Below are 25099 nucleotides of genomic sequence, written 5' to 3' on the forward strand. Positions count from 1 at the left end.
TTTTCTCAATGAAAGTTTATTTTACTACAAGCCTCGTCCTTGGTGATTTCAATTACTGCACATCATACTTATGTATTGAAGCTGCGGGGCTGAAGTAGCTTTATTGGAATTTGTAATAACCTTAATTTTGTTATAGCTTTACACAAAGTGCTGATAACACAAGTTGCTACTGCCTGCTTTCCTCTTCAGTAGTTATTCAGTAAAAGAAGACCACAAAATATGTATATGAGCATTTTCTTAGTCTTGATCTCAACTTTTTTAGGAAGCGAGTGATGAAGGTGAAGAAGAAGAAGAAGAGCAGGAGAAAGTCAAACAGAAGAAAGTTGAATCCATCCCTGTGAGCTTAAAGATGGTTGAGGAATGGAAGAAAGCTGCAGAGGTGAGCAGGGAGTTAGAATACAAAGCACTGGAGCATGTTTTTTCAAATGTTGGCCTGCATGTTGCCACCTCTAAAGGCTATCTTTTAATTTGTTCATCTTTCATAGAAGTACAGAGGAGATGTGTGCTGGTGCTGCCATAGAGTTTGTGTTAGTTCAGTGTGACTTTGCAGTTTTTACTTGGGCTGCAATATTACTCTTGCTCTGAAGGGAAAGATAAAGAAACTGGAGTGGTTCAGAAACAGGCAGAATGATTAATTCTTGTTCACTTCATTGCTGTGTGTTGTGTCTTGAACAGTTCCAGGAACTTATTTGAAGTCCCATTTTGAGCAATGTATTCTATTGAAATATCTTGCTGAATCTGAGAGTGGGAGGGAAAGGTTAAGCTGGATAATTGCTTGCAGCTGTTTGTTTCTCCACTCTCTTGCCCCTCAACCAATTAAAAGCCTTAAACTTATTTTAAAGCAGGTGAAAGCCATTAGCAGTTGCTAACTGCCTTGACACTTTTTCTTACATTAAAAGATCTGTTTTTTACAGTTAACTTAAAAATAAATTCCAGCACCCCTGTCCCCATAAAATGCTTCAGAAGTTTACTGTTTGGTTTTTATTCTTTCCTCAGAGAGGGCTAACACCAAGACTTTTCCATGAAATCACTCAAGCATTCAAAGCAGCTGTAGCAACTACCAAAGGAGATAATGGTGGTGCTGATCCCAGCAAGTTTCAAGTCCTTGATGCTGCAGGTGAGTTAATTGCCATGCTTTGTGTGAAATGAGAATTCAGTTTGGAGGGAAAGCTGCTCTGTTGGAAGAGAGTGAGAATAAGTACTGAAGGAGCAAACTTACCTTTTCCTCCTTGCTGTTGTCTCTAGGACTGATCTTACAAGGCTATTTTGTCTTTTCACCTTAGGACATTCTATAACCTTCATGTAGTTTGGAACTCGGTTCTGCTCTCAAGTTCATACCTCCCTAGCCAAGACCTCTCAAAATACTGCAGATCTAGATCTCCTCTACAGAACTATCATGCTGTAGCACAGATGAGATAGAACTTGCCTCCCTTTAATGTGAGCTCCAGGCTGTATTTTGGGGGAGAGTGGTATATTTCTGACCAGAAAACGTGGATCAGGCTGGAAACTTGTAGAAACTGTAGTTCTGTAGGAGTCACTGGCTTCAGCTCTTTGAGGAGCTCTTCTCAGGTTAGCTGAGAAACTATGAAAAAAAAAAATATACATATATAAAACAATCATTTATAAATGCTTTAACTTTTTCTAACCAGTGTTCAATGCCCTTGTGTCCTTCTGTGTCCGGGACCTCTTCAGCTGCCTGCAAAAGCTGCTGCTTGTGAAAGCCCCTAAGAACAAACAAAAGTAAGTCTGAGGAGATTTGAGAACTGCAGGTGAGAGCTGTGTGAGATTATTTCAGAACTGCATTCTGGTGCTGAGGCTGGAAAAAGATGGCAACTTCGGAGCTGCCTAGCCAAGTTTGCTTTTTCCTCTCTGAAAGTGCATCCTCTCTAATGTTAGACTCCAGCTGCTTGCACAGTGCATTGGGTTTAACAGAAGGGCATCTGGAACTGTGTGCTTGTGTTCAAGAGCAGTGTTAAGGCCTTGTGAGTCAAATTTCAGAGAAAGGAGGCCCAAGCCTTCTACGTTCAGTGAGGCCAAGTACTTCAGGCAGATGTTCTTACTGACTGGCAGTACTGAGGAGACAAATCCAATATTCTTCATGCTTTGTTGCTGCTTTTTAAATCTAAGCTCAACTCTTGTTCACTTGCAGAATGGTCCTCCCTTCCAGCAGTCCACTTTGGAGCAAACTGAGACTGGATGTAAGAATGTACCTGTCTTGTACCATCCAGGTGAGAAACCTCATGTTTGTGTTGCCACCACTGGGCTGTGTATCTGCGGGCTTTTGATCTGGGTGTTTTGGAATGAGGCAGGTGAGCTTTTGCTCACCATCACTAAAAGGAGAGCCAAGCAGCCAACGAATTAATTAACAAGGCAGGTGTGCTGTGAGGCAGTGGTGGCAGAATGACCTAGCAGGAACAGCATTTTGATCTGCAGAGCCTTCTCCTCAAGTTGTGGTGCTTCTTACCAGTGGCAGAACTTGCAAGAGACTCACTCAGTGCAGAGTCCTTGCAGTGCAAGGAGAATGAGAAAGATTTGGCCATTTGTAGTGAGGTAACAATGATGCTGACGTTGTCTATAAGGTGTCTTAAACTATATATACCCTGAGTTGTTATACTCCAAGTGAGGCTTTAAGTGATGAACTCACATGCCAGCACCCTGTGCTCCTGTTTGCCAAGATGATGTACGTTCAGGGCAGTGATTTAACCTGGCACAGACTTGCTCTATTCCTGATACAGCTCGGGTTTTTTGGGCTTCCTTCTGGAGGAGGCTTTTCTTCCAGTCCTTTGGTAACACAGTTACTTGAGAACAGCCAAATGAGATGCTTAATAGTTAAAGGAAGACTGCAAGCTAACTAAGCTTATTTTGTTTTTCTCTGTAGCTCCTGTCTTGTTTAACAGAAGCCTCTGTTGGAGCAGCAGTTCTCCAGCATGTCAATTCCATACTGCCTTATTATCTGTCCTTCCCAAAGCAGTGCCGGATACTTCTCAGGGTAAGGTGGCATGCTGTGGTTCTGATCAAGACTCTCTTTTCTTCCAGTCCCAGAAAGGACTTGTGCTTCTCTTCTGAGCTTTCTGGATGCTGTGAAACTCTTTCATGGTGAGATGAGTAGGCACAATGCTGTGTTACTACTGCTAGTCCCCACACAAAGTGGCGGGGGTGTTCTGGGGAAGCTGTCTGTTTCCTTGCTGCAGATGGAGTACTTGCTGCCTGGGTGCTGAGGCTGTGTTTAGTCTGTGATGGTATTACACTCTCAAGAGCTGGGGGTGGAATATTTTTGCAGAAACTTAGTCACAACTGCTAAGTGCTTAAGAACAACAGAGGAGGTGTGGAAGAACAGAAAGAGGGCAACAGGGTGACGTGTTGGCATGAAAAGCTGCAACACATCATTTAAATGAGGCTGGGAATGCTCTGGTAAAGTTGTATGGTACACAGTGGTGAGGGGCTGGTACACCTGGTATTGTTTGATCACTGCTGTAGAGAGGATTTTGTTGAAAAGCTTTTCAGCCCTGCAGCTGGACCACTTCTGATTTCCTGAAGAATTTATTAGTAGAGGTAACTTGTTGCAAGTTTGCATCATGATTATGGTGCTGCTGCACCAGATGCTTTCTGACAGAGCCATACGTGTCCAGCTGAATCTGCAGACTGAGCAGGTGAGGGCAGGCAGGTCTGGGAAAACCTGAATCTGTTCACTTCCTCTTCAAGATGTTAAGGAGAGATACATGTGTAAGGCAACCAAACGTCAGTCAGAGCAGTGTTTGAGGTCATGTGTCAGTGGTGGGATGTCTGTTAGCCCAGAGCTCTGCACAGGCTGTCCTCCTTGAAGCTGGTCTAGTTAGTGCTGTGATGCACTGGGTGCTCATCATGTTTGTGCCACAGTGTATGTCAATAAAACTACATCCATTTTTCAGAAGTGTTGATTTGTGAAGTTGTATTGATCGTGGGTGTATTAATGTAACATTTTGCATGCTGTTGTAGCTAGAACATGAGGACAGAACAGCTGTTGTGGCAGATTCTGTAACTGTATGGCCTGCCATCTTTGTAATCCTTTTCCTCCCTTGCTTTGTTTGATGTGAAGGCAGGGGCCCAGACCTTTCTGTTAGCAGGAGAGACTCTTTGTCCTTTCACTTACCTCAATCTTTTCTATTTTAGCAAGCAATCCATTTGTGGAGCACGGGTGAAGAAACAGTGAGAGTTCTGTCCTTCCTTGTGCTGAACAAGATCTGCCGACACAGGAAAGAGGTGTACCTAAGTCACTTGCTCAAGGTAAGCCTGGCATTTCTTTTACCCTGCAGCTTTCCTGAAGTCAGATGCAAAAAAACCTTAAGGCGAAAACTGCATTGTGTGAGGTAACCCCAGAAAATTAAATGGGTGAAAATGTTAGGTTTTTGTTTGGAGGAGCAATGGCAGTTTTCAAGCTCTGTGCTAAACAATATAGAGGTGGAAAGATTCTCTTTCCTTGCTCTGTTGAGGAAGGAGCATGCTAAAACTACCTTTGCTTATTGTTTTGAAGTGGCTGTTCTTACAGAAGGAATTCCTCACTGGTGTTAGGAAACACCAGGGTGTGGGGAAGGCTTTGTTCCGTCTTCAACATGGTTGTATCTCATTCTCTTTCCCCAATAGCAAATGTACATTGCATTTGTGAAGAATTCAAGGTTTACCTCTCCCAATGTGCTGCCCATGATCAACTTCATGCAGCGAACGCTGACAGAGATGTATGCCCTGGACACACACACCTCCTACCAGCATGCCTTCATCTATATCCGCCAGCTTGCCATTCATCTACGCAGTGCAATGACCATAAAGAAGAAGGTGGGTGCCTGCCAGTGTGGAAGGAGTACCCCCCCCCGTGGGGAATGTGTGGAGAGAGGAAAATTACTGTAGCTGCTTGAGGCTTTTGGTGTCTCCTAATTCTCAGTACTTATCTGATCCATTTCATAATGTGCCAAGAAATAGTTTTGCCAGAGGCTGGGTGCTTCACAGCTGTCTGTGAATTCTTTTCTGTGTTAGTTTAGAGCTTCAGTAATGAAGGAGAGAACAGACTGCTGCAGAGTGGAAGTCATTTCCCTCTCTGCAGCTTGCCAAGAGTTTGACAAGCTTCCCCTTTTCTGTGTTGGACGTGCTGTTTTTCTTTGTGCAACTACAGTTTTGCTGTTGCAAAATCCCAGAGTAAAGGGGACCAGGAATGACCCTGATGTGTACATCTTTCCACTGCTGTGCTCACAGGTGCATCTGCCCCACTTATCTGCAGCTGGTATTGCCCATCTGTACTACTTATAGGGCATCACTGAACAAAGCAGCTCAGACCTCTTGGGAACAGCCCTGATTTGGGCCACCTCCAGTCTGACCTAGCAAATCTGAGTCAGATTGCTAATCCTGGCTTTATTCTTGTTTAGCAAAACAGATCCCTATAGATTAATGACTGAGCTGCTCCCAAACATTGCAGGACTGGTAACCAGTTAAATCTCCTGGCTGTTCAGACATGGGGATAAATGAAGTCTGGGATATATATTCTCTAATTGGATTGTGTTGGCTTCTTACACACTCAGTCTTGGTCCAGACAAGACTTAAATCCACTTGTTTTCACAGCTGGGGTGGGTTGTGGGAACTTTACGTGACATCAGCACAGCCAAAATGTACAAATCTCAGCAGTAAGCCAATTAATTTAAATTGAGTAGTGGGTGGTTATGGAAGGTGATTACAAGAGCAGGTTGTGCTGTACAAGAGAAGCTGAGAACATGCCTTGGTATGTCGTAGTGAGCTGGGAGAGCTGTCTTTTCCAGCTGCAGCCCAAGTCCCTGCCACAAGGTTTGGGCCAGTAGTTGCCATTAAGTATTTCTGCTCCCTTTCCAGTTCTTGCACACCTTGTTCCCATCATGTGAAAGAATGACCTGGGCTTTGGAAGTCTGTGTGAAAGATGGGTTGGAGCTGAGGCTCCTTCAAAAGCATAATGTCTTAAACTTTGGTGTGATGCTTTGGGTTGTGGGGAAGTACGTGGGCATGCATACCTCTAAGGAAAGAGTGTCCTTAAGGGACTTGTGTTTAGTGTGACACTAGGGAAGTTGCTTAAGCACATGGCAGGTGTGGATAATAGGGACTTGCCCAAATGTTCTTTAAAAACTCTTGGATTTGTGTGCTGAGCCAACCTGAAGCTGCTGGTTGTGTGTCAGACACAGCACTGAATTTGCTGGGTGATGCATGAGCCATAGAAGGAGCGTTAGGTCCCTCTGGGCAAATTCTCTGTCCTCTTGGAGAATGCTGAGTAAAAAGTCTTGCAGAGAAACCAGAGTGATCTCTCAGGTGCCCTATTTTCAAGTCTTGCTGTTGATTCCTTTTCTCCAGGAGAACTTCCAGTCTGTCTATAACTGGCAGTATGTGCACTGCCTGTATTTCTGGTGTCGAGTTCTCAGCACGATCTATCCCAGCGAGGTCATGGAGCCGTTGATCTATCCTCTGACACAAGTCGTCATAGGCTGTATCAAGTAAGTCGTTTTTTCTCTCTACTGGCAGTGCTGCTCTCATCTGATACAGCAGAGCACTGACTAAGGGGTGTTACTGCTGTGTGATTTGGATTTAACATCGCATTGTAAGGAACTGTGAGCTGCTTTTGATGGAAGCGTTGTGAGCACACGCCACGGAGGAATTAAAAGACTTCTGAAGGGGAATTCAGCACCTCTGTTTTCCCTAGCTAAGATCGTGGGCTCAGGCATATGTAAAACCAGATACTGTGCACAGAGGATTGGGCACAACTCCTAGTTGTACAGGGAGAAAACTGTCTCGCAGCAGAAGCAAATAGCAGAGAGTGCTAAACACAGAATCAAGTCTTCAGCTCTGTGAAGAACTGGGTTTTTGTGTGCATTTGTTGCTATTTGAAGTTCTAGGGGCATGCTTACTGTTTTTAGTATGTCTCTGCTGAGAGGTTTGTTTTTTTTCCTAGTGGTTTGTGTGCTTATATAGAAACTGCTGTTAATGGGCATTGAGGGAATTTCTGAATCTCTGGTGATCTCTGAAATCCTGTTAGCTCTGTAACCAGATTCTCAGCTTTAAAGCACCACCCGCCTGGTCTTGAAAAACTCCCAAGTGGTGATGAAGATAAGCAGATTTAAACGATCGTTAGAGCATGCATACATCCTTACCCCATCCCCCATATGCACAGGCTGCTTCTCACTGCTGTTGCAGAGCTTTAGCTGTCCTGCAGACAATTCAAGGCAGTTTTTTTGCCTGTCTGGCTGGATAAATCAGCTAGCTGGGGCCAAGGAAAGGTGAATGGGGTGAGTCTCAGCAAGAGCAGCAAATAATAAATAATGCTCCTGTCTGATGTATAGGGCCGGTGGGCATGGAATACAGCTACCATTTGACAATGCTTCAAAGGTTTGGATGAATTTTGGAGTGGGGAAAATAGAAATAGATCCCAGGTTAAAAAAGCCAGTGTCTGGGATGTACGGAGTAGATATGTTAGCATGTATGGGATGTACAGAGAAGTGAGGATGGATGGGAACGTTATGGCAGTGGCCGAGTCTGTGCCCAGGAGCAGACTGCCTGTTTTTAGTTCTTACTTAATTTCAGGCATTTCTGCAAGGCTCAGATAGAGGTATGGGGCTGCGTGGCGTCATGGTGAGCAGGCTGCTTTGCAGGGACAGTATGAGCTGCCCTCTTTGTCACCCTGCTGCTCAGCTGTGCGATGGGTGGGAGGGAGGGAAGCTGGGCATGCAGCCTCTCCTGCACAACCTTTCAGTTGCCCTGCTGGTGTAGCCCTCTTGGGAGCACCTGGAGGGTGATGGGTAGCACTTGGAGGTGAAGATTTCCTTCCCCAAGTGCCTTTAGGCCGGGAGGTGGCGCCTGGCTCCACTGAAAAGCAGCAAGTGGGGATGTCTGTCTGTCTGTCTGTCTGCCTGCAGGACTGCATTGGCTCCTCTTGCTGCCCCAGGGGCTCAGGTGGGGAAAGCACCGCTCCTCACAGGTTTTCTGCTCTAGGCAGGGACCAAGGCAGAATTAGAAACGTGATGGAAACGAGATAATTAGGAGCAGGGAGTTGCTGCTAAAATGAAAATGAGCTCCTTCATTTTCTTGTGCTCCAGCGTATGAAATGCTTTCAAACTATTTTTAACAATACATTTCAGAAGTATGTGTTGAAGAGGCATGTGATCAAGATGCTGATGCAGGGAGGTGGAGTGGTGAATGGGGAAATGCAGGAGTTTGATGGCTTTTGCCTTAGTGATGCTGAGCAATGCTGCTTTGCTGCACAAGCTCCTGTTTTTTCTTTTCCCCCCATTCTGGAAAGGGTTTTTTCTACCTTGTTCCTATCTCTAGCAGACGAGGTAGAAAGCCAAGCTATAAACATGGTGCTCCTCCACGGCTTACAGCTAAATAAATATTTGTGGTGCACTGAAGTTTTGGATTCCATCCTCCTGGTGTGTTCAGAGGAGAAGGCTTGGAACCCCTGGGGTGACCCCTGGTCAGCTCTTCTTTGCAGAGCCAAGGCCCAGCTGTGCTTTGTATTCCCTGTGCATCCAGCCAGCAGGAAGTTAAGCAGATTGGTGCATAGCAGAGCACTCTAAAATTAATGGTCTTGGTTTACAGTAAATCTATACATTTAACAGGTTTATCCCTCGATCAATTAATTCCTGAGAATGGCTTTCGTCATCTCCACTGGTGCCAGATCAGGGGTGCAAAGTAGATTTATTTCTATAATGGATCCAATGATAATTATTTCACTATTCTGTGGGGTTAGGGGGAGAGGATGGAGGTGATTTATGGTTTCTGGTCAAATGGTGCTTTTTTTCCTGCTCCTGGGTTGCTCAGCAAGCTCTTCTTGGATGAGGGGTGATGTACTCCTCTATCAGATGTAAAGCTGTTGTTTGTTTTCTTTAATTTAACTCCCAGACTTGTTAATGTAATGCTATCCATGTCTTCCAGGCTGAGGTGCTGCATAGTGAGAGGTTTCTGGATGGTAGGTTTGTGTCTGATGGGCACTGCATTGTCCTCTGCTGGTTACATGGCGTGGGGCAGCTCCTTCCCCATCAGAACCTGGCAACCTGATGCTTAGGTTGCAGAAACTTGTTAGTATTACAGCTTCAACAGTGTGAATTTTATTTCCCATTGTGGGATGGCTTCCGCAGCTTGATTTGCCTGTGTGATACTAAAGCTGTCCTCCTTTTCTAGTGTAGAAAATGCTCCAGAATGTTGCTGAAGGCTGCAGGTGCAGCTCCTGTGTTAACATGACCTGATAACCTTTCTCTTTCTGCTTTCTAGGCTGGTGCCCACAGCTCGTTTCTACCCTCTGCGCATGCACTGCATCCGTGCCCTCACACTGCTGTCAGAGAACACCAGGACCTTCATCCCAGTGTTGCCATTCATCCTGGAGGTCAGTTGGTTCCTGCTCATCTAGCAGAGGCTGATGCCTGTTGTCTTATGAGTATTCATTTACCATACCCACCAACAGCTCCCACAGTTGCCTGATCTGCTTACATCCTAAATTCCCTGGCAAACGCTGTCAGGCAGAATGTATTGTATGGTTGGCAAAGAGGATTAAACTTATATTCTACTGTGAGGGGAGAGTATCTGAGATCAGCTGGGTGCAAAATACATTCCTAGGTGGTTAAGCTAATGCTGTTGGAATGGGCAAAGGGTGTGCCAAAGAAGAAATTCAGAAGCTCGGCTGCAGTAACCCCCTGAGCTGTGTTGTTATTTGATCCTGTTGATGTATCTTACAAAGAGTTTCTCATAACCACTTACAAAGGAAAAAGAAAGGAAAAACTCCTCCTAAGAATGAAGAATTTATTTAGGAAAAGTATCCCTTAAAGGCAGCCTGGCAAAACAACAGTATGTAAAGTTGAATTCTTGGGGCTCTGTTTCTCTTAGGATAATGCCCCACCTATCAGACTGCTGACATCTCTCCACGTAGATCTTGCTGTGCTGCTGTGAGGGCACAGAACTAGTGCAGCCATGTTTCTTTGAAGAAGGGCCTTTGTGTGAGGGAACAGGGCAAGGTGAGGAACACAAAGCACCAGCAGGTCAGCATAAGGCAGGGTGTTCAACAAGAGTGAGGGAGGCTTCTATAATAAATGACCTGAGTCAGCCAGGCTCATTCCTAATCGAGTTCTGTTGAAGCAGAGGCTCTTGTGGTTTTGTGTTGTTGTAAACGTCCTTCACAAACCACATCCTCCGAGCCTGCGGGAGCTGGTGGTGTTTATAAATCTCCTCCTATTCCCCCCTCCACTCTGCCCTGGCCCTGGCCTGTGTGGCTTTGCCATTCGCCTGCTTCCTTCCTCTTGTTCACACACATTTGAAATTCTGCCAGCCAGATTTAGTGATAGAGGCATCTCTGCTCTGTGGTGCTGGAGCCTGGGGGGGAAGGATGATTCCTCTGCTGCTTATTTTTTCTAAAGCTCTGAGAGATGCCTTTTTCCCCTTGAGGTTGCCTCCCCCCCTCGTTGTGTTCTGGCCCCAACACCTTGGCTGTAATCTGTGTCAGGCTCCAGCCAGATGTTACCACACTCAGTGCTGAGCTTCCTCCCTGCTTCCACGAGCCCCTGACCACATCCTACCCTGCTGTATGAGGCACTGCTTAGCCCAGCTTGTCCAGACCTTGGTGACACAGGAGCAGGGGAAATGTCTGCATGCATGTTGGGTGTGTTGCTCACATACTTTCACATTCCTTTAACTTCAACTTAACCTCAAACATCCCAGCAGCTGCCAGCCTTTCCCTTCTTCCTGCCTATCTCCTGCAAGGGATCCCTCAAACGCCCTGAGGAATTCCTAGTAGCTGTTCCCTTTGCCCTTCTGTTTCTTCCTAACTCCTCTAATGAAGGTCTCTGAATGCTCTCACAAATCCTGCTTTAGGAGCTCTACTGCAGCTGTGCAGGTGAGATGGCAGGAGCAGCAGCACACAGAGGAGAATTGAAGTGCCTGAAGTCCAAGGTGTCTGGCACTGCTGAGAGGAGAAACCATGTCCTGATGCCCAACTTAGTGCTTTACAACGAGCCTTTTCATACTAGCTCACAAGTTTACCCGCTTTGTACATAAGGAAGAAGTTTCTTCTACGATTGAAATCTCTCATCTTTTAGTTTGAAACTGTTTCCCCTTGTCCTGTCTCAGCAGACTCTGCTAAAGAGTCTGTCCCTTCTTATAGACCCCTTTTAGCCATGGAGAGGCCCCTCTCAGCTCTTCCTACAGCCCTCCCTTCTCCAGGCTGCACAGCCCCAGCTCTCAGCCTTCCCTGACAGGGAGATGTTCCATCCCTGGGATCATTTTCATGGCCCTCCTCTGGATGCACTCCTGCAGGTCCATGTCTCCTGTACTGAGAACTCTACATTTGGACACGGTGCTCCAGGTGATGGCTCACCAGTGATTAGCAGAGGTACAGGATCACCTCCATCACCCTGCTGGCCACGCTGCTTTTGATGCAGCCTGGAATGTGGTTGGCATTCTGGGCAGTGAGGGCACATTTGATGGCTTATATCCAGCTGTCGTACCCCCAAGTCATTTCCAGCAGGGCTGTGCTCTATCCTTACATCCCCCAGCTGGTACTCATAGCAGGGATTGCTGTGGCCCAGGTGCAGACCTTGCACTTGGATTTGTTGAAGCTGATCTTTGCTTACAATGGGAGGGGCATAGCCCCCTCAGTTCCCACCTTCCAAATCTTCTGCTCCAGAGCTGTGTGTTAAGTAGTCACTAGTGAAGACTGGGGGGGAAGTTATTGAATATGTCAGCCTTCTCCTTGTCTGTTGTTCCCAGCTGCCTGTTTTGCTCACTAAGGGGGACTATGCCCTCCAAGACTTTCCAGTTGATGTACCAGTAGAAGCCTTTCTTGCTCTTCTTTGCACCCCTTGCCAAGTTTAATTCCAGTTGAGCCTTGGTCTTCCTGACCCCATCTCTGTTCAGCCCAGCAGCATCCCCATACTCCTCCCAAGGTACCTGGCCCTGCTTCCAATGCCTGTGCATTTTCTTCTCACTCTCCAGGTTGAGACAAGGAATCGTGGAGACATCGTGATCTCATCATGAGACACAGGAATCTAATCAGTGCTGGTATTTTAAGCAGGAACAGACTTAAGGGGCATGGCTGGGGTCAGGGAGCAGATCGAAGCCTTCCCATGCTCCATTTGATGTGAAAGACAGCATACTGCCTAATCTGTTGCTGCAGCTGAATCCAAATGTGGTCAAGGAATGGCTCTGGAGTTTGTGGCCCTGTTTTGTCTGTGTCAGGAGCCACTTGTTTTTTGTTTTTTTTTTTTGAGAAGGCTTTGTATAGCCTTAAAGTAGATTCTGAAAAGCTCTCTGTAAAGAGGGACCGTGTAACTGTTTCCCTTCCCCCTCACCATCAAGGAAAAGCAGCCCTTGCTGCCTCTTGTCTCAGCCCTGTCGCTGCTGTGCTTTCAGGAGACAGCAGATGGAATGTTTGTGCAATTCCCATAGGCACAGGAATTCCCCAAGCCCCTGCCAATAGAAATAAGAACTGTCTGCTTGATGCATCGTGACAAGGGCTGATGCTCCCCAGCACGGACATCCAGTGCTGTGTCCTCTTTGGCTCTACTTTTCTGGATGGCGTAAAAGAAATTGCTGAAATTGCCTCTTTGGCAAGAGGAGATGGCTCGAGAGAGTCTAAAGCAGGCAGGCTTTTATTTTTGTGTTGTTCCTCCCCTCGAAGGGCCTGTGAGATCCCAGGCTTTTAATATTTTTTTTCAGCACTTCAATTATTTTGTGACAGGCGTTAGTTTCTGCAGCAGGAGAACTGGTGGCTCATCTGCTGGAAGACAGGTGTGGATAAACAAGGTGGAAATATCCCCACAGGCAGGCTTGGCATGCCAATTTAAAATTAGTTTCCCTGTGGAGGGATTGGGAAAGAGGTTAACCCTGAGAAGCTTAGAAGGTGAGAGTTTTTCACTTTGACACTTAAATGGCTTGAGTTCTGATTTGGATGTGCTGCTTGCTTTGGAGAAGGTCCCAAGGGGCTTGAAGTCCAACGTGTGGGTGGTGGATAGAGGATGCAAAGACTGTGGTTGGAGCTTAGTGCTGGACAACGTTAAACACTTAAGCACTGGTTTTGTACAAGATGTGGGCTCTTTGCATCCTTCACACAGAGGAGAAATGAGATCTTTAGACTCGCTAGGCTGAACTATTGCACCCACTGTGTATACATTCTCATTCCTCATTTGCATCATTCTCCTCCCTCCACCACTATACTGCAGCTTTTAAGTTGTGGATCACAGCTCCTCGTGTCAGGAGTTGTTAGAGTGAACTGGTACCTGCCCAATCTAATGGACTCAAATAATGAAACAGTTGGTGGATGTGGAGAGAGCAAGGGTGGTTTATCTTCACTTTATCAAATTAAGGTATTGGATACCATCTCTCATAACTTCCCCCCAGACAAGCTGGTGAATCGTGGACCAGATAAGTGAGTGAGGGGTATTGAAAGCAGTCTCTATATTTGGAGATACTCAGAAGCTGCCTGGAGCTGGTTCTTGGAGGCCCTGCTTGAGTGGAGATTTGGAGCAGATGACCTGCAGGAGACATTTCTCATCTCAACCTTTGTGTATCTGAAGAAGTGAAAACTTCTCTCAGCGATACCTAGTGACAGGATGAGATGCAATATGTGCAAAATGCAAAACAGGGAATTAATATGTGCATCTGAAAAGAAAAAAAAGAAAAAGGCAGCTAGTTTGAGCTGGAGCAGCTTAGCTGGGTGCCTTGGGTATGGTGGGACGGTGGTAGAGCAGCTGGAGGGGAGCTGCAGGCAGGTCCTGCTGTGCTCAGCATCCCTGCTGTGTGCTGGCCTGGGGCTGCCTGCCTGGGGCTGATCAAAGCCCTGCCAGGGGGCTTCTGCTACAGCCTGAGAGAAAGAAATGAGGATGGGGTAATAAAGTGGATGTGCTGTGGGTGCAGCCTTGGTTCTCTGGTTTTCTGTCAGTGCAGGCTGTGTTTCTGGGCACACTGCACACACTGCCTCTCTAGAAACTGATCGTGAGATTGCTCTATATCCATCTCCTTCCTAACTGTGTTGCCCTGTCCATTCCTCTTTCTGCTGATGCTCATCACATGGGTCAGACCATTGGTTTCTGCCATCTTCTGGTCCTCTCATCCATCATTATCCTCTTTCTACCATGCCACAGGATCCTTAGACATCAGTTATCCTTGCATTCTGGTCCCTAGCTGAGCTGTTCTATACAATCTTAGGCTGGGAACCATGTTTTCCCCCTTCCCACGTTTCCTGAGAGACTCCCTGGTACCTCTGGTTGCATTCCCCTGCTTGCATCGTGGCACGTAGGCAGCTCACAGGCTTGGTGCCTTTTGCTTTAATGCATCTGACCTTAGGGATCAATACTATTGTTTTGGCCAAAGAAATAACCGTGCATAACGAGGTTTATAGCATCGATTCTGTAAGCTAGGGCTCTTTGTTTTCACAAGCCACCAAGCTTGTCCCTCCCTTCCAAATAACCTGGATTGACAAATAAAATATAAAAAAAAATCAATAGTTGCCTCCATGCTTTTCTGGCCTGGGGGCATCAGTGTGACCTGACCACCCTCCTTTCCTTCCCACCTTGCCCTCCAGCAGTCTGTGTGCTGTATTGCCACCTTCCTTGCTGGTTGGGGTCTGATGATGGATGCCTTGCTGCTGCATTGAGAGAATAGAAGTTATTTCCTCCCCCAGAGTGAGATTTAAGGTTTGTTGAGGATTCTAGAGCCTGAGTGCCTTGGAGGCAGGGATGTGAGGTTGCATATAGGTGTTCAAAAACACAGGTGGGCAGAACATGTACTGTGTCAGCCTCCCTCATAGGCTGTCATCTGGTGTGCAAATGTTTGCCAGTTGTTGACTGGCTTTTTGAAACGAGAATCCATTACTAATGAGCCTCCCTCGGTTGCCCCTTCTAATCCACTCATGGGGGTCTTTGAGAACGTGCCCTAATCCAGCTGGCTTTTGTAGTTCTTATCTTTCTCCTGAGGTTTGCCCCTGCCAGGCTGGGACGTTGGAACTGCTGCTCATTGCAGAAACCTTTTGCTCCTTCTTGTGTCACAGGGCTTCAAGCAGCACAGCACACGGGCTCCCACACCGTCCCTTGCTAGGGTGTATAAAGAAGGACAGTACTCAGAAGAGGCAGTCAGGATTTCTGTTTGTCTTCTCAGCTCTGCTGTTGACTGCGTGATCTCAGCAGGACCGTGGCGTGTTTTGAGATGTGATCATCTTTAGTCTCCGTTTCTTCTGTTGTAGATTTTCCAACAAGTGGATTTCAACAAGAGGCCGGGACGTATGAGTGCTAAACCTATAAACTTTGCAGTGATCTTGAAGCTTTCAAATGCCAACCTGCAGGAGAAAGCCTTCAGAGTAAGTGCAGCCCCAGCTGCCCACAGTGCCCACCCTCAGAAACATGATCAAAAGTTGCCTTGGCAATGTGTTTTGTGATCACATCTCATATGTTAGAGACTCATTTCCCAGGCTGGTTCCTATCTGATATCTATTTCTGCATTCCCTACCCAGGATGGACTCATTGACCAACTCTATGACCTGATTCTTGAGTATCTTCATTGCCAAGCCCACAGCATTGGATTCCCAGAGCTGGTCCTTCCTACTGTCATTCAGGTAAGGTGTAAGGTATCTCTTGGTCACACCAGGAGTGTGAACAGAGTGGGATAAAGTCTTTTAACCTAACTATAAACTCTAAGTGTGAGGGGAGAGCTGCTCACCTCTTCCTAATCATAGTTTTTGGGGACTTCTGAGGAGAATGAAGGCATCGTGTCTAAAACAAGGCTGAAGGTGGGTGAAAAGGGCTTTAGAATGAACCACTCTTCTGGAATACAAAGAGGGATGAGGTGATACATTTTGGACTAGTGAACCCAGTTCTTAATTGGTTTAGAATTGCCCACACTGCTGTGTTACCTCACCATAGTACCTGTGCTCTCAGAGCTCATACTGCCTGCCTCGTGACCTCCACCATGTGCTCTCCACAAGACAGCAATCCTCAAATCCCAAACTCATCCTTGCAAAACACCACAGTTCCTATTTCTGTCCCTCTTCCTCGCTGCACATAACAGCACTGCTGCAAAGTCCTCTCCTTTCCCTCTGCCCCAGCTGCTCTTCCTCACCACTTACGTTTACATAATTCATTGTCTGCAATAAAACTGCCTCAGAGCGTTGTGTGTCTGGGTGTATTGTGCATAATCCTCCCCTAGCACCTTGCTAGCTGGGTGGCTTTGGTTTAGAATGAGCTGCGACCTCTGCTTTGAGCAGCAAGATTGCTCAGTGCAAACATGTTGGAACGTGGAACTTGTTCCCTCCTTTCCTCTCATTCCTCTCTATTTTTAACTCTTGAGTGGCAGGTGTCATGCTGGCTTGGCAGAGGGCTCTGTGGGGACACACACCTCTCCTCGATGCCACGAGCCAGTGTGTCTGCACACGTTGTCAATGCAGTGCCTCCGGCTGACGTGGGAGCAGCATCTCAGCTGGGTCCCCGTGCTACAGATCCCCTTGTTTCTGCTCTCTGCAGCAGGCTGGCAGCTGCCAGGCACATGCCTTTGGCTGGGTCCCTCCCCCTGGCACGGGCACTGGCTGGCTGGCAGCCTGCTGCTGCGGTTAATGGGAGCTGACAGGCGCTCTCTGGGCTCAAGGAGCAGCTCCTCCACTCGCTTATCAGCAGTGAACAAAGCCCTCTCCTCTCAGTCAGCAGCTGCTGGGGGCAGCAGGGATGAGGAGCGGCTGACAGCCCTCTGGCACTGAGAGCCCCGTGGCTTCCAAATGCATCCTGAGACCAGGCTGTGTTTCTGCAGAGAATTAATGCTATTGGATTCCTATTTGGCTGCCGCTAACCACAGCCTCGTGGCGTCTGCTGGGCCAGGGTGCTGAGGTTAGCTTCCCAAAATCTTGGAGAGCCTTCGGGAAAATGTGTGGGGGGAAGGCTTTTCCCCTGGAACGGTTCCAGTTAACTATAAAAATCCATCTGTCCCGATCCTTCCCCTTGCAATGAGCTCACGCTGCTCAGCGCCGTGCTGCAGGGGCTGGCTTCCAGCTGGCCATGGCTGCAGCAGCTTTGGGAGAAGCGGGGCTGAGCTGCATTCAGCCTGAACTTGGGAAGCCTCTGCAAGGCAGGAAGCAGCGGGCAGATCAAAGGGGAGTAGAGGCAGTGAGGAGGGAGGCAGCTCAAAGGCTGCTGTTTTCTAGCCAGCCAGCCAGCTGGGTTGACTCCTGGGCAGTCATTGCTTCCGTAGGCTGGCTCCCTTCCATAGGGTCCTACGTGGGCTGGGCAGGAGTGGCAGAAGGGGGGGAGGTCCTGGTGACCCTACCAGCCTCACGCTCAGCCTCTGCTCCCCAGTGAACGCTCCCTCTGCTCTGAGTGGGGGGTCGGGGTGGTTTTGGGCTCCCTGGCACACACAGCTGCTTCAGATCACTTATAGCTGCCTGTGTTGTTTGCTGTAAGAGGAGCTGGGATTTTACCGTGGTCTAAGGCATCGGTGTTTAAGGCTGGCAGTTGAACAGAATCAATCCCACTAATCACAACGAGGAACTGACCGGAGATGTTAACGGCGTAGACACATACAGGCACACATATTTTCTAATTGCTTTTATTCTGGAAAGCAGTGGTCGCTGTGTTTGGCAGAGGGGAAGAAAAGGCGTTCGGAGAGTCCCTTTTTTTCTATCTTCTTTTGCCCTCTCGGTTGCTCCCTGCCTCTTCACACGGAGCTGAGATCTCATTACCTCCCATTAATATCCGTGGCAGATAGCAATGGGGCTGTGAGGGATTGCCGGGGTCAGGGAGAGGAGGGGGAGAGGAGAAATGAAGCATACAGCTGTGAGAGTGAGCGTATACAGCACCAACCTGCCCAGATAGAGCCTGAGATTTTGCAGGATTTCAGGTGACACTTCTGCAGCGAAAGAAAAATGATAATGTATGTGGCAGCGGATGAAATGGATCTGGGGCTGCAGCTGTGGGGATCAAGTGAGATAAATGGAATGACAAATGCATCTCTCGGTGGAGATAAATATGCAGCGCCTCTAAAAAATAAATATTTTAGAAAGGGTGGGTGAGGATAGGCCAGGCTTGACCAGCAGGAGCATTTTGCTGCTGGTTTCTTTGTACTTGCTTGATGGGCTCTTTGCTTTGTGGGAAAGGAGAAGGGTGTTCGTGTTAACTCCCATTTGTCTGAGCTGGATGAGCACTGACAGGTGGAGGTATGCTGGGGATAAAGGGGCGAGAGGAGCCCTGCTGCTCAGTGATGGAGAGCATCCTGCAGGATTACACCCAGCAGAGCACGGTGCCCTGACAGAGGGTTTCATACCAACCCACTTGGCACGTAGGTTTGGCAGGAGGGATATGTACCCCTCCTTTGCCTCTCTCTCTGTTGAGGCAGAGCTTTTGAAGCCGTAATTAGAGGAGGCAGCACTGTGTTTGCTGACTTAGAAACCCATTATCTCAATCCTGATAGCATCTGCAGGTCCTGGTGAGATGAAGGCCCTGTTGGGTCTCCTTCTCTATGTCAAATGCCTGGTGTATGCGTGGCTCTAGCAAGGAGCTTGCTCCTGCCCTCCATCTAGCTGTCTTGGGGCTGGTAAAAACTTCTAGCAGACAGCATGCTGAGCTGGAATTCAAGCTATGGGTCAATCTGGAGACCCACATCTCTCTTTCTGGCATCAAGAGCATCCACTGCAGCCTCACCATTCAGCTTGGAGGTGTCAGGGCTGTGCGTGGTGGTTTGTACTGGTGGGGAGAAGAGGGGCTTGCTTGGGGACATGGCTACTGAGATAGACAATAACACAAAAACAGGCTCAGTGTGCAGTGAAATAGTCTCACTGTGTGAGAGCAGCAGTGTGTTCCCTGCACAGAGAGAGGGCAAGAGCTGACTTTCTGCAAGTGGGATGGTCTGGCTGGCAGCAGTAGGGTCTGTGGTTTCCTGGCAGACTGGCTCTTGTCCCAGCCATCCCACCTAAGCCCTTGGGTCTGAAAAGAAAGGAATATCTAGGCACAGCAATGTGGGTTGTCCACACAGAGTCATTGTGTAAAGTTTTGCGTGGTGGCTGTGTGGCTTTGTGCCCTTGAAAAATAGGAGGTGCCAGTCAGAGCTGGGTCAGTAGTTCAGACACCAAGCCAACTTCGCCCCATATGACCCTGCAGATGGCCGTCTGGCACGACCTGCAGCTCTAGCAGCCCCACACTTCTCACCGAGCTGTGCCAAAGACCCATTCTACAGAAATTTCCCCCATTTCCAGTATCTTCTCAATCTCTGCCTTCAATCCCAGCCTGCAGTCTCAAGCCACAGCCCTTGGTATTCCCTTCCCAGTAGCTGTTGCCTTAACCCGCAGACATCTCCCATCCCAGCTGTAGCTTCTGTGTGCTTTGGACCACCTTGCGTCCGCTGTTCCTTCTTCTCTCTGTGCATTTGTCCACGGTCCCCCTTATTTCTGCCTAAGCACGAGACACTGACGCTTGCACTACAACAGCATCTACCAGCACCCCATGCTGCCACTGAGATGGGAGATGTTTTCTTGCTGAGGGACTCTGGAAACGATTACATTGCTTTCATTCTTCCTCTCCTTTCCCTCCTCCTAGCTCAAATCTTTCCTGAAGGAATGCAAGGTTGCCAACTACTGCAAGCCTATCCGGCAGCTCCTGGAGAAACTGCAGGAAAATTCTGCCTACATCGCCAGCAGGCGTCAGAAAGCTAGCTTCGGTGTGGCCAGCAGGGAGTCTGTGGTGAGTCTGCTGCTTCCATTTGGGCTTCCTGGAAAGACAGTCAGGCTCCGGCTGCTGGGGCCGAGGGGGTGGCAGGGGGGGAAGAGGGGAGGAGCAGATTATGGGATGGGAGCATGGGGTGGGGCAGACGCTCACAAACAACCGAGCTCGGCTGGGCTCTGATGCTGGAGCTGGCAAAGCTCTGCAACCGAGAGACTCGTGGAAAATACAGACCATAAATTACAGCCTTGTGTTGTTTGTAATACACATGAGTGTGGAAGAGCCTTGCTTTGCTGGGGCATACCCTTTGCTGGGAAGTTTCTTGCTTTTCATTAACTGCTCCCTATGCATAGGTGGCAGTTCGTATCTAAGGTGAAGGGGGGATTCTGCCTCCCTGTAGGTTTCCTCCCAGCCTGCAGAGAGCTGTCTCCAGCAGCACAGAACAGCTGACATGTGACAATCCTGAGGCAAACCTTTCCTCGTGGAAACAGGATGATGGAATCAGTAAAGTTGTGAGCTGTAAGGACCACGATCAGGCATACTGCTCTCGAGAGACACTGGTGCATTCTTCTGCCTGCTGTCCCTCCTGCTGATAAGATGCTGATCACATTTGATGCCTAGAAAAGCTACGCTGGCCCTGGGTGATGTGTGGGGTCCATCAGTTGAACCTCACAGTAATTCTGCCTTAGTGCTGAGGTGGAGGAGAGTGGCTGGGGTGATGCTAGAGACCTCCTCTTACCTTAGAAAATGAACTGTTGGCCATCTGACTAACAGGTCGAGAGATGCTGTCCTCCTGAATCAAAACTGGCATTGCTAGCGGTGTTACCTGCTTTCCTTAGTCCTTTGGGGACCTGCTGACATGCTCAGCTGAAATTGGGGCCCTATGTAAATTAAGCCTTGTTAGTGAAGCTCTGTTTGCTTTGCAGTTGTATTTATTCAGCACAGTGCCTTCTGCAAGCCTGGTAGCAGGTGAACTGTGTGTGTGTGTGCCTCTGTGAGAAAGTGGTGGCTCTGATTCTTCCTTGCCAAGCAGGAGAGAGGTGAAAATATCTGTGTCTGGGAGGTCGTTGATGGGATCAGAGTGATGGCTCTTTGGCCATGTGGTATCACTGGATATCACTGCTAACAGGTGGAAATGGAGCAGAGCTGTGCTGCAGACTAATTCATCTTCGGACACGCAGGGGCAGTAACTGCAGGAAAATTATCCTTTGAAATCCTGCCATATCAATGCCTGGACACAGCAGTGTTGTTCTGGGATTAAGGGGCTGATAGAACTGGTTTGAAGAGATGAAATAGTCTTGGGTTCTGTAAATGCATTTCTGGCTGGGGCTGCTTTGCCAGAGGAATTATTTCCCGTCTGGAGCAAAGTGGTTAGGGTTTTGTTTTGTGTTTTTTGCAGGCAGACAGTGCTGTGACCACCCACCCACACTGCAGAGGTAGAGATTTCAGCCCCCAGGGCTCACTGTGGAATGATGGGCTGGGGAAGATCGTGGCTTAGGAAAAAAAAGAAGGGTTTCCAACTACTCTACCACACAGTCTGCTTTTTCCCAGCAGCTCTAGCTGCAGCCCCTGTTTTAAGAATGGATTATTTTAACATCTTGCTGCCTGCACGGCTCCTGGCTGATGCTGGTGCACCTGCTTGCCCAGGAGCATCGCAGCATGGGTCTAGCAGGGCTGGTCCCAGTAGGGCAGCTGCCTCTGGGAAAGAGGTCAGTGAGGGAAAGCAGGTGGTGGTTTGCCCAGCCTGGTGGGACATTGGTTCTTCTCCTGCAGTTTAAGGGGTACAGCAGCAAGGCAAAGTGCTGCTCAGAGAGGATACCTGGATTGCTAGTGCAAAATGTATTTCTGCATCGTGTCATTGCCATGTGAGAGAAGGAAGCCTTTCTTCTCTTAGGGTTAATGGGCTCTCAGTGCTCTTGGGAGCAAAGCAAGCAGCCTGCTCAGTGCTTCTCTGGCATGGAGGATCCTGGCTTATCTCTGTGCCTGGGGACGAGCTCTGTGGCTCATGGCCATGCACTTTGTTTGCAAATAGATGGGGTAGATTTCCCAGAACGGCTTGGAGTGTCCCTCGTAATCTGGGCTGAGTTTGCCAGGCTGTCTCCAGCACATGCAGGACACCGGCATTTCTGCAGGAGCAAATGCTGCCAGAAGAGGGAAGGGAGGAAGAAGCGTGAGGAGGGAAAAGAGGGAGGCCTGAAGGCCAGCAAGAGCAATTGAAGGCAAATGCTCTCTGGTATTCCCATCCATGCATTTGTGCCTGCTCCACTCCAAGGAGCAGAGCCCAGATTCTGAGCTAATTCTTGCAAACGGCATCCTGAAATGTGACGTGCAGAGAAAAAAGTTGAAGCCAGCCTCATCTGTGGTTGTGGAGGGCAACGATGATGTTGTATTTGTACAGCCCCAGCACCACAGGCTTGGTCCCTGCTGAATGTCCCAGAGGCAGACACAGAAGGAGAATTGCAAATGTTTGAGATTGGTTGGATGGTATCCACTCTCCAGACTCCTGTTGAAGTGTGCAGACTAGAAAGGTAGTAGTATTTCAGTGGCTTTTCTTTCTTTTTTTTTTTTTTTTTTTAATCTCTACATGCAGCGCACTCTAAAACCAAAAGAGCTGTCTCAGACAGAACAAATAGACATCTGGCTTCCTTAAGAAGAGCCTTTCTCAGAAGCTGTCCGTACCGAGCAGCATCAACAAATGGCCTGATTACAGCTGGCAGCCTGATAGCAGCCTGATCTATAAGTGGGGTGACTTTGTACTGCTCAGGAATCCCTCCCTGTGCAGTGTGGAGCTGTGCTGTCTGCCTGCCGGCGTCTGCAGCAGAGCTGCTGGAGCCAGCGGTGCACCAGCCCTGCCTGGATGCTCCTTATGGACCTGATTTAAACCTCTCCCGTTGCTCGTGCCCTTTTTCTTTCACCTGTTAAATTCCTGCTTGCGTATCGTGTCTCTGTTGCTGCACGAGGTGGACTTTTTGCAGTGGGAGAGAGCAAAGCCTCTGGGCACTGTGGTAATCCACCTAACAGGCACAGCTCCACGTGGATTTGAAATTGTCAGCTCAAAAAGCACGTGAACGCTTTGATTTGAAATGCTGCCCCCAACCTCTTTCAGCACTAACATTCCTAACAATTGAAGCCTGAAAGTGTTTTTTTAACCATCTCATTTGCTTCCCAGTATTTGTGGTGTTTGCACCTCCACATCCTCCCAGCTTGGACAGAAGAAACAAGTTCAGCATTTCTTCCTTCTCTGCTCTCCCATGGTTGGGATGGGTCCAAGACCCTGCAAGGAAATGTTTGTTTCAAAAATAAACACTTGGCTGTAGAACAGTGGGAAGAGGCAATCAAACTTCTTTTGTACTTGGATCTTGTAAATGCTTGCATGAGGTTTTTCTGAATTAAAACCAAGAACGGAGCAGACGGTCAAATGCTTCCATTGGGAGAGCAGGGGGTGGATTTTGCCCTGGTAGATTCTCTGAGCTGTCCCTTTGATTCTCTTTGGAGAGCTGTCAGTCACACCACTCCCAACTCAGTGGCTGCTGTTGTGACTGCCTGAATTCACACTCAGTCCTGCTTGCAGCCTTAGCCATGACTGCCAGCTACCTGCCCTGAGTGCAGTTTGGGAGAGGCTCTTCAACTCTTAACTCCCTGCATCACAGGGAGTAACCCAGGGTTGTATTGCAGAGCTGCTTTAAAACCTTCCCTAAATTATCACCCTCTCTGTCCACAGGAACAATGGGAGAAGCAGGTCAAAGAGGAGGGGACACCTCTGACCAAGTACTATGCTCAGTGGAAGAAGCTAAGAGAGAAGGAGATACAACTGGAAATCACCGGCAAAGAAAGAGTAAGACCAAAACACCTTCCTTACTGCACATCACCTGTAAATATGGCAGGGAGAGAGCCGTGTCCTGGCAGCAGTGCCTGTGTGCCCTGCCTGTACCCTGCCCAAATTAATAGAGCATGGTTGAAGGAGTGCCAGGGTGAACTTGTCTCTGTCCCTGATCAGGCTCATGCTGCGTGACCGTTGGTGAGGTGGGACCTGCTGTCTGCACAGAGGTGCCCAGCCTGCCATTTCTTTTATCTTCTACCAAAGGGAAGGCTCTGTATCCACTCCTGATGGCTCTGTGTGCAGGAGGTGGGGGTGGGAGCTTTGCTTACATTAGGAGTCTGAAGAAAAGCTGTCTCGATGCTAATGCAATGAAAGTGGCTGAGCTAGGCTGCTTGGCCAGGGAGCAGGAAATAGATGTAATTGGTGTCTCCAGCGTATGGTGGGGAACAATTAAAATAATCGATGGGACATGAGCATGACTGGCTTTGAGCCAGGTCCCAGAGTGCAGCAGAAGACGTGGGAGATCCTGGAAGCGCTCAGTGCTCTGTGCTGAGATAAGGGCAGGAGGCTGAGGTTCCCTGGGGTAACTGAAGGGCTGTTGCTTTGCCATAGCATGGCTCAGGAGGATGACTTCAGAAACCAGGGGAAGTCTCAAGGGCGGTGACGGGGACTTGTTCCCTGCTGGAGAAAGTGGGCTGAACGGATCAGCTGCAGAGAGAGAGATTTTGGAGTTAGCTTTCAGATGGGCCTGTGGCTGCCTGACATCTTTGCTTGGTGAATGGGGCTGTTGTCTCTCTTGGTGGGGACTGCTAGCTTAATGATGCAGCATTGTGAGCCCCAGCAGGAGAGTGAACACCATGAGGCCCATTAGGGCTGGGAAAATCCATGTCCCATTAGCAGCCATTGGGGGGAAAAAATAAGAACAGAAAAAAAATCAGCCCTGGCTCTCAGCTGCCATGAGCTGCAGCTTGCCTTGTGTAACAGTGCTGACCCCGTCTGCCCATTTGCTTTTCCCAATGGTTTTTAATGGGATGCAGACTAATCAGCTTCGTGAGCCTCAGCAGATAGTAACCTTCTATCTGGGAATTAAAAGACTGACCCCCAAATTACCTAATTACTGCTCCTGGGTGCTGAGCACAGGCTGTATCTGTGAGCTGGGGCTCAGCGTAGGTCCTCATTCCCTTGCTTTGGGATGGCCCCACAGTTGGTAGGGATTTCTGGGGCCCAACCTGAACAGTTGCAGCCCTGCTTACAAACCTGAGTGATGTGTTGTAGGAATGCATGAGGGGTCACCGTGAAAAACAGGGCTCACAACAGGGACCTGGGCAGTTGTCAGATCTGTATTTCCCCTTCTGTTGGCTGTTCCCTGTGCAGGGACTGAGACATTTCCAACCTCAGCTCTGTCCTGGTTGGGCAGTGCCAGGCTCCTGTCTCACTGCTGCAGGAGAGCAGTGGCAGCAGGCTATGGGGTGCCATCAGGGCAGGAGCTTGGTGCTTTGCTCCCCTCTCTGTCCACCTTCTGACTTCCCATCCTGGTGCTGCAGATGATTGCCTGTAAGTACTCAGCTCCCACAATCAATATTGCTCAGCTGGGGACCATAACCATGAAACAGGTCGGGAGAAATTG

General features: G+C 48.4%; 1 protein-coding gene across 1 annotated transcript in view; it reads left to right on the plus strand.

Moving 5' to 3' along the window:
- The window catches only part of NOC2L (NOC2 like nucleolar associated transcriptional repressor), a 34744-nt gene that overhangs the window by 1273 nt on the left and 8372 nt on the right, over nt 1–25099 (plus strand). Inside the window, exons 4-16 of the mRNA XM_085242317.1 lie at nt 263–379; nt 997–1117; nt 1650–1740; nt 2150–2228; nt 2879–2989; nt 4150–4263; nt 4621–4809; nt 6340–6479; nt 9250–9361; nt 15203–15316; nt 15470–15571; nt 19530–19673; nt 23374–23487. Of these exons, the coding sequence (XP_085098443.1) occupies nt 263–379; nt 997–1117; nt 1650–1740; nt 2150–2228; nt 2879–2989; nt 4150–4263; nt 4621–4809; nt 6340–6479; nt 9250–9361; nt 15203–15316; nt 15470–15571; nt 19530–19673; nt 23374–23487 (1548 nt within the window). The remainder of the gene's footprint in view (nt 1–262; nt 380–996; nt 1118–1649; nt 1741–2149; nt 2229–2878; nt 2990–4149; nt 4264–4620; nt 4810–6339; nt 6480–9249; nt 9362–15202; nt 15317–15469; nt 15572–19529; nt 19674–23373; nt 23488–25099) is intronic.

This window comes from Meleagris gallopavo, chromosome 23 (assembly GCF_905368555.1).
Source record: "Meleagris gallopavo chromosome 23, MGAL_WU_HG_1.1, whole genome shotgun sequence".
Classification (NCBI taxonomy): Eukaryota; Metazoa; Chordata; class Aves; order Galliformes; family Phasianidae; genus Meleagris; species Meleagris gallopavo.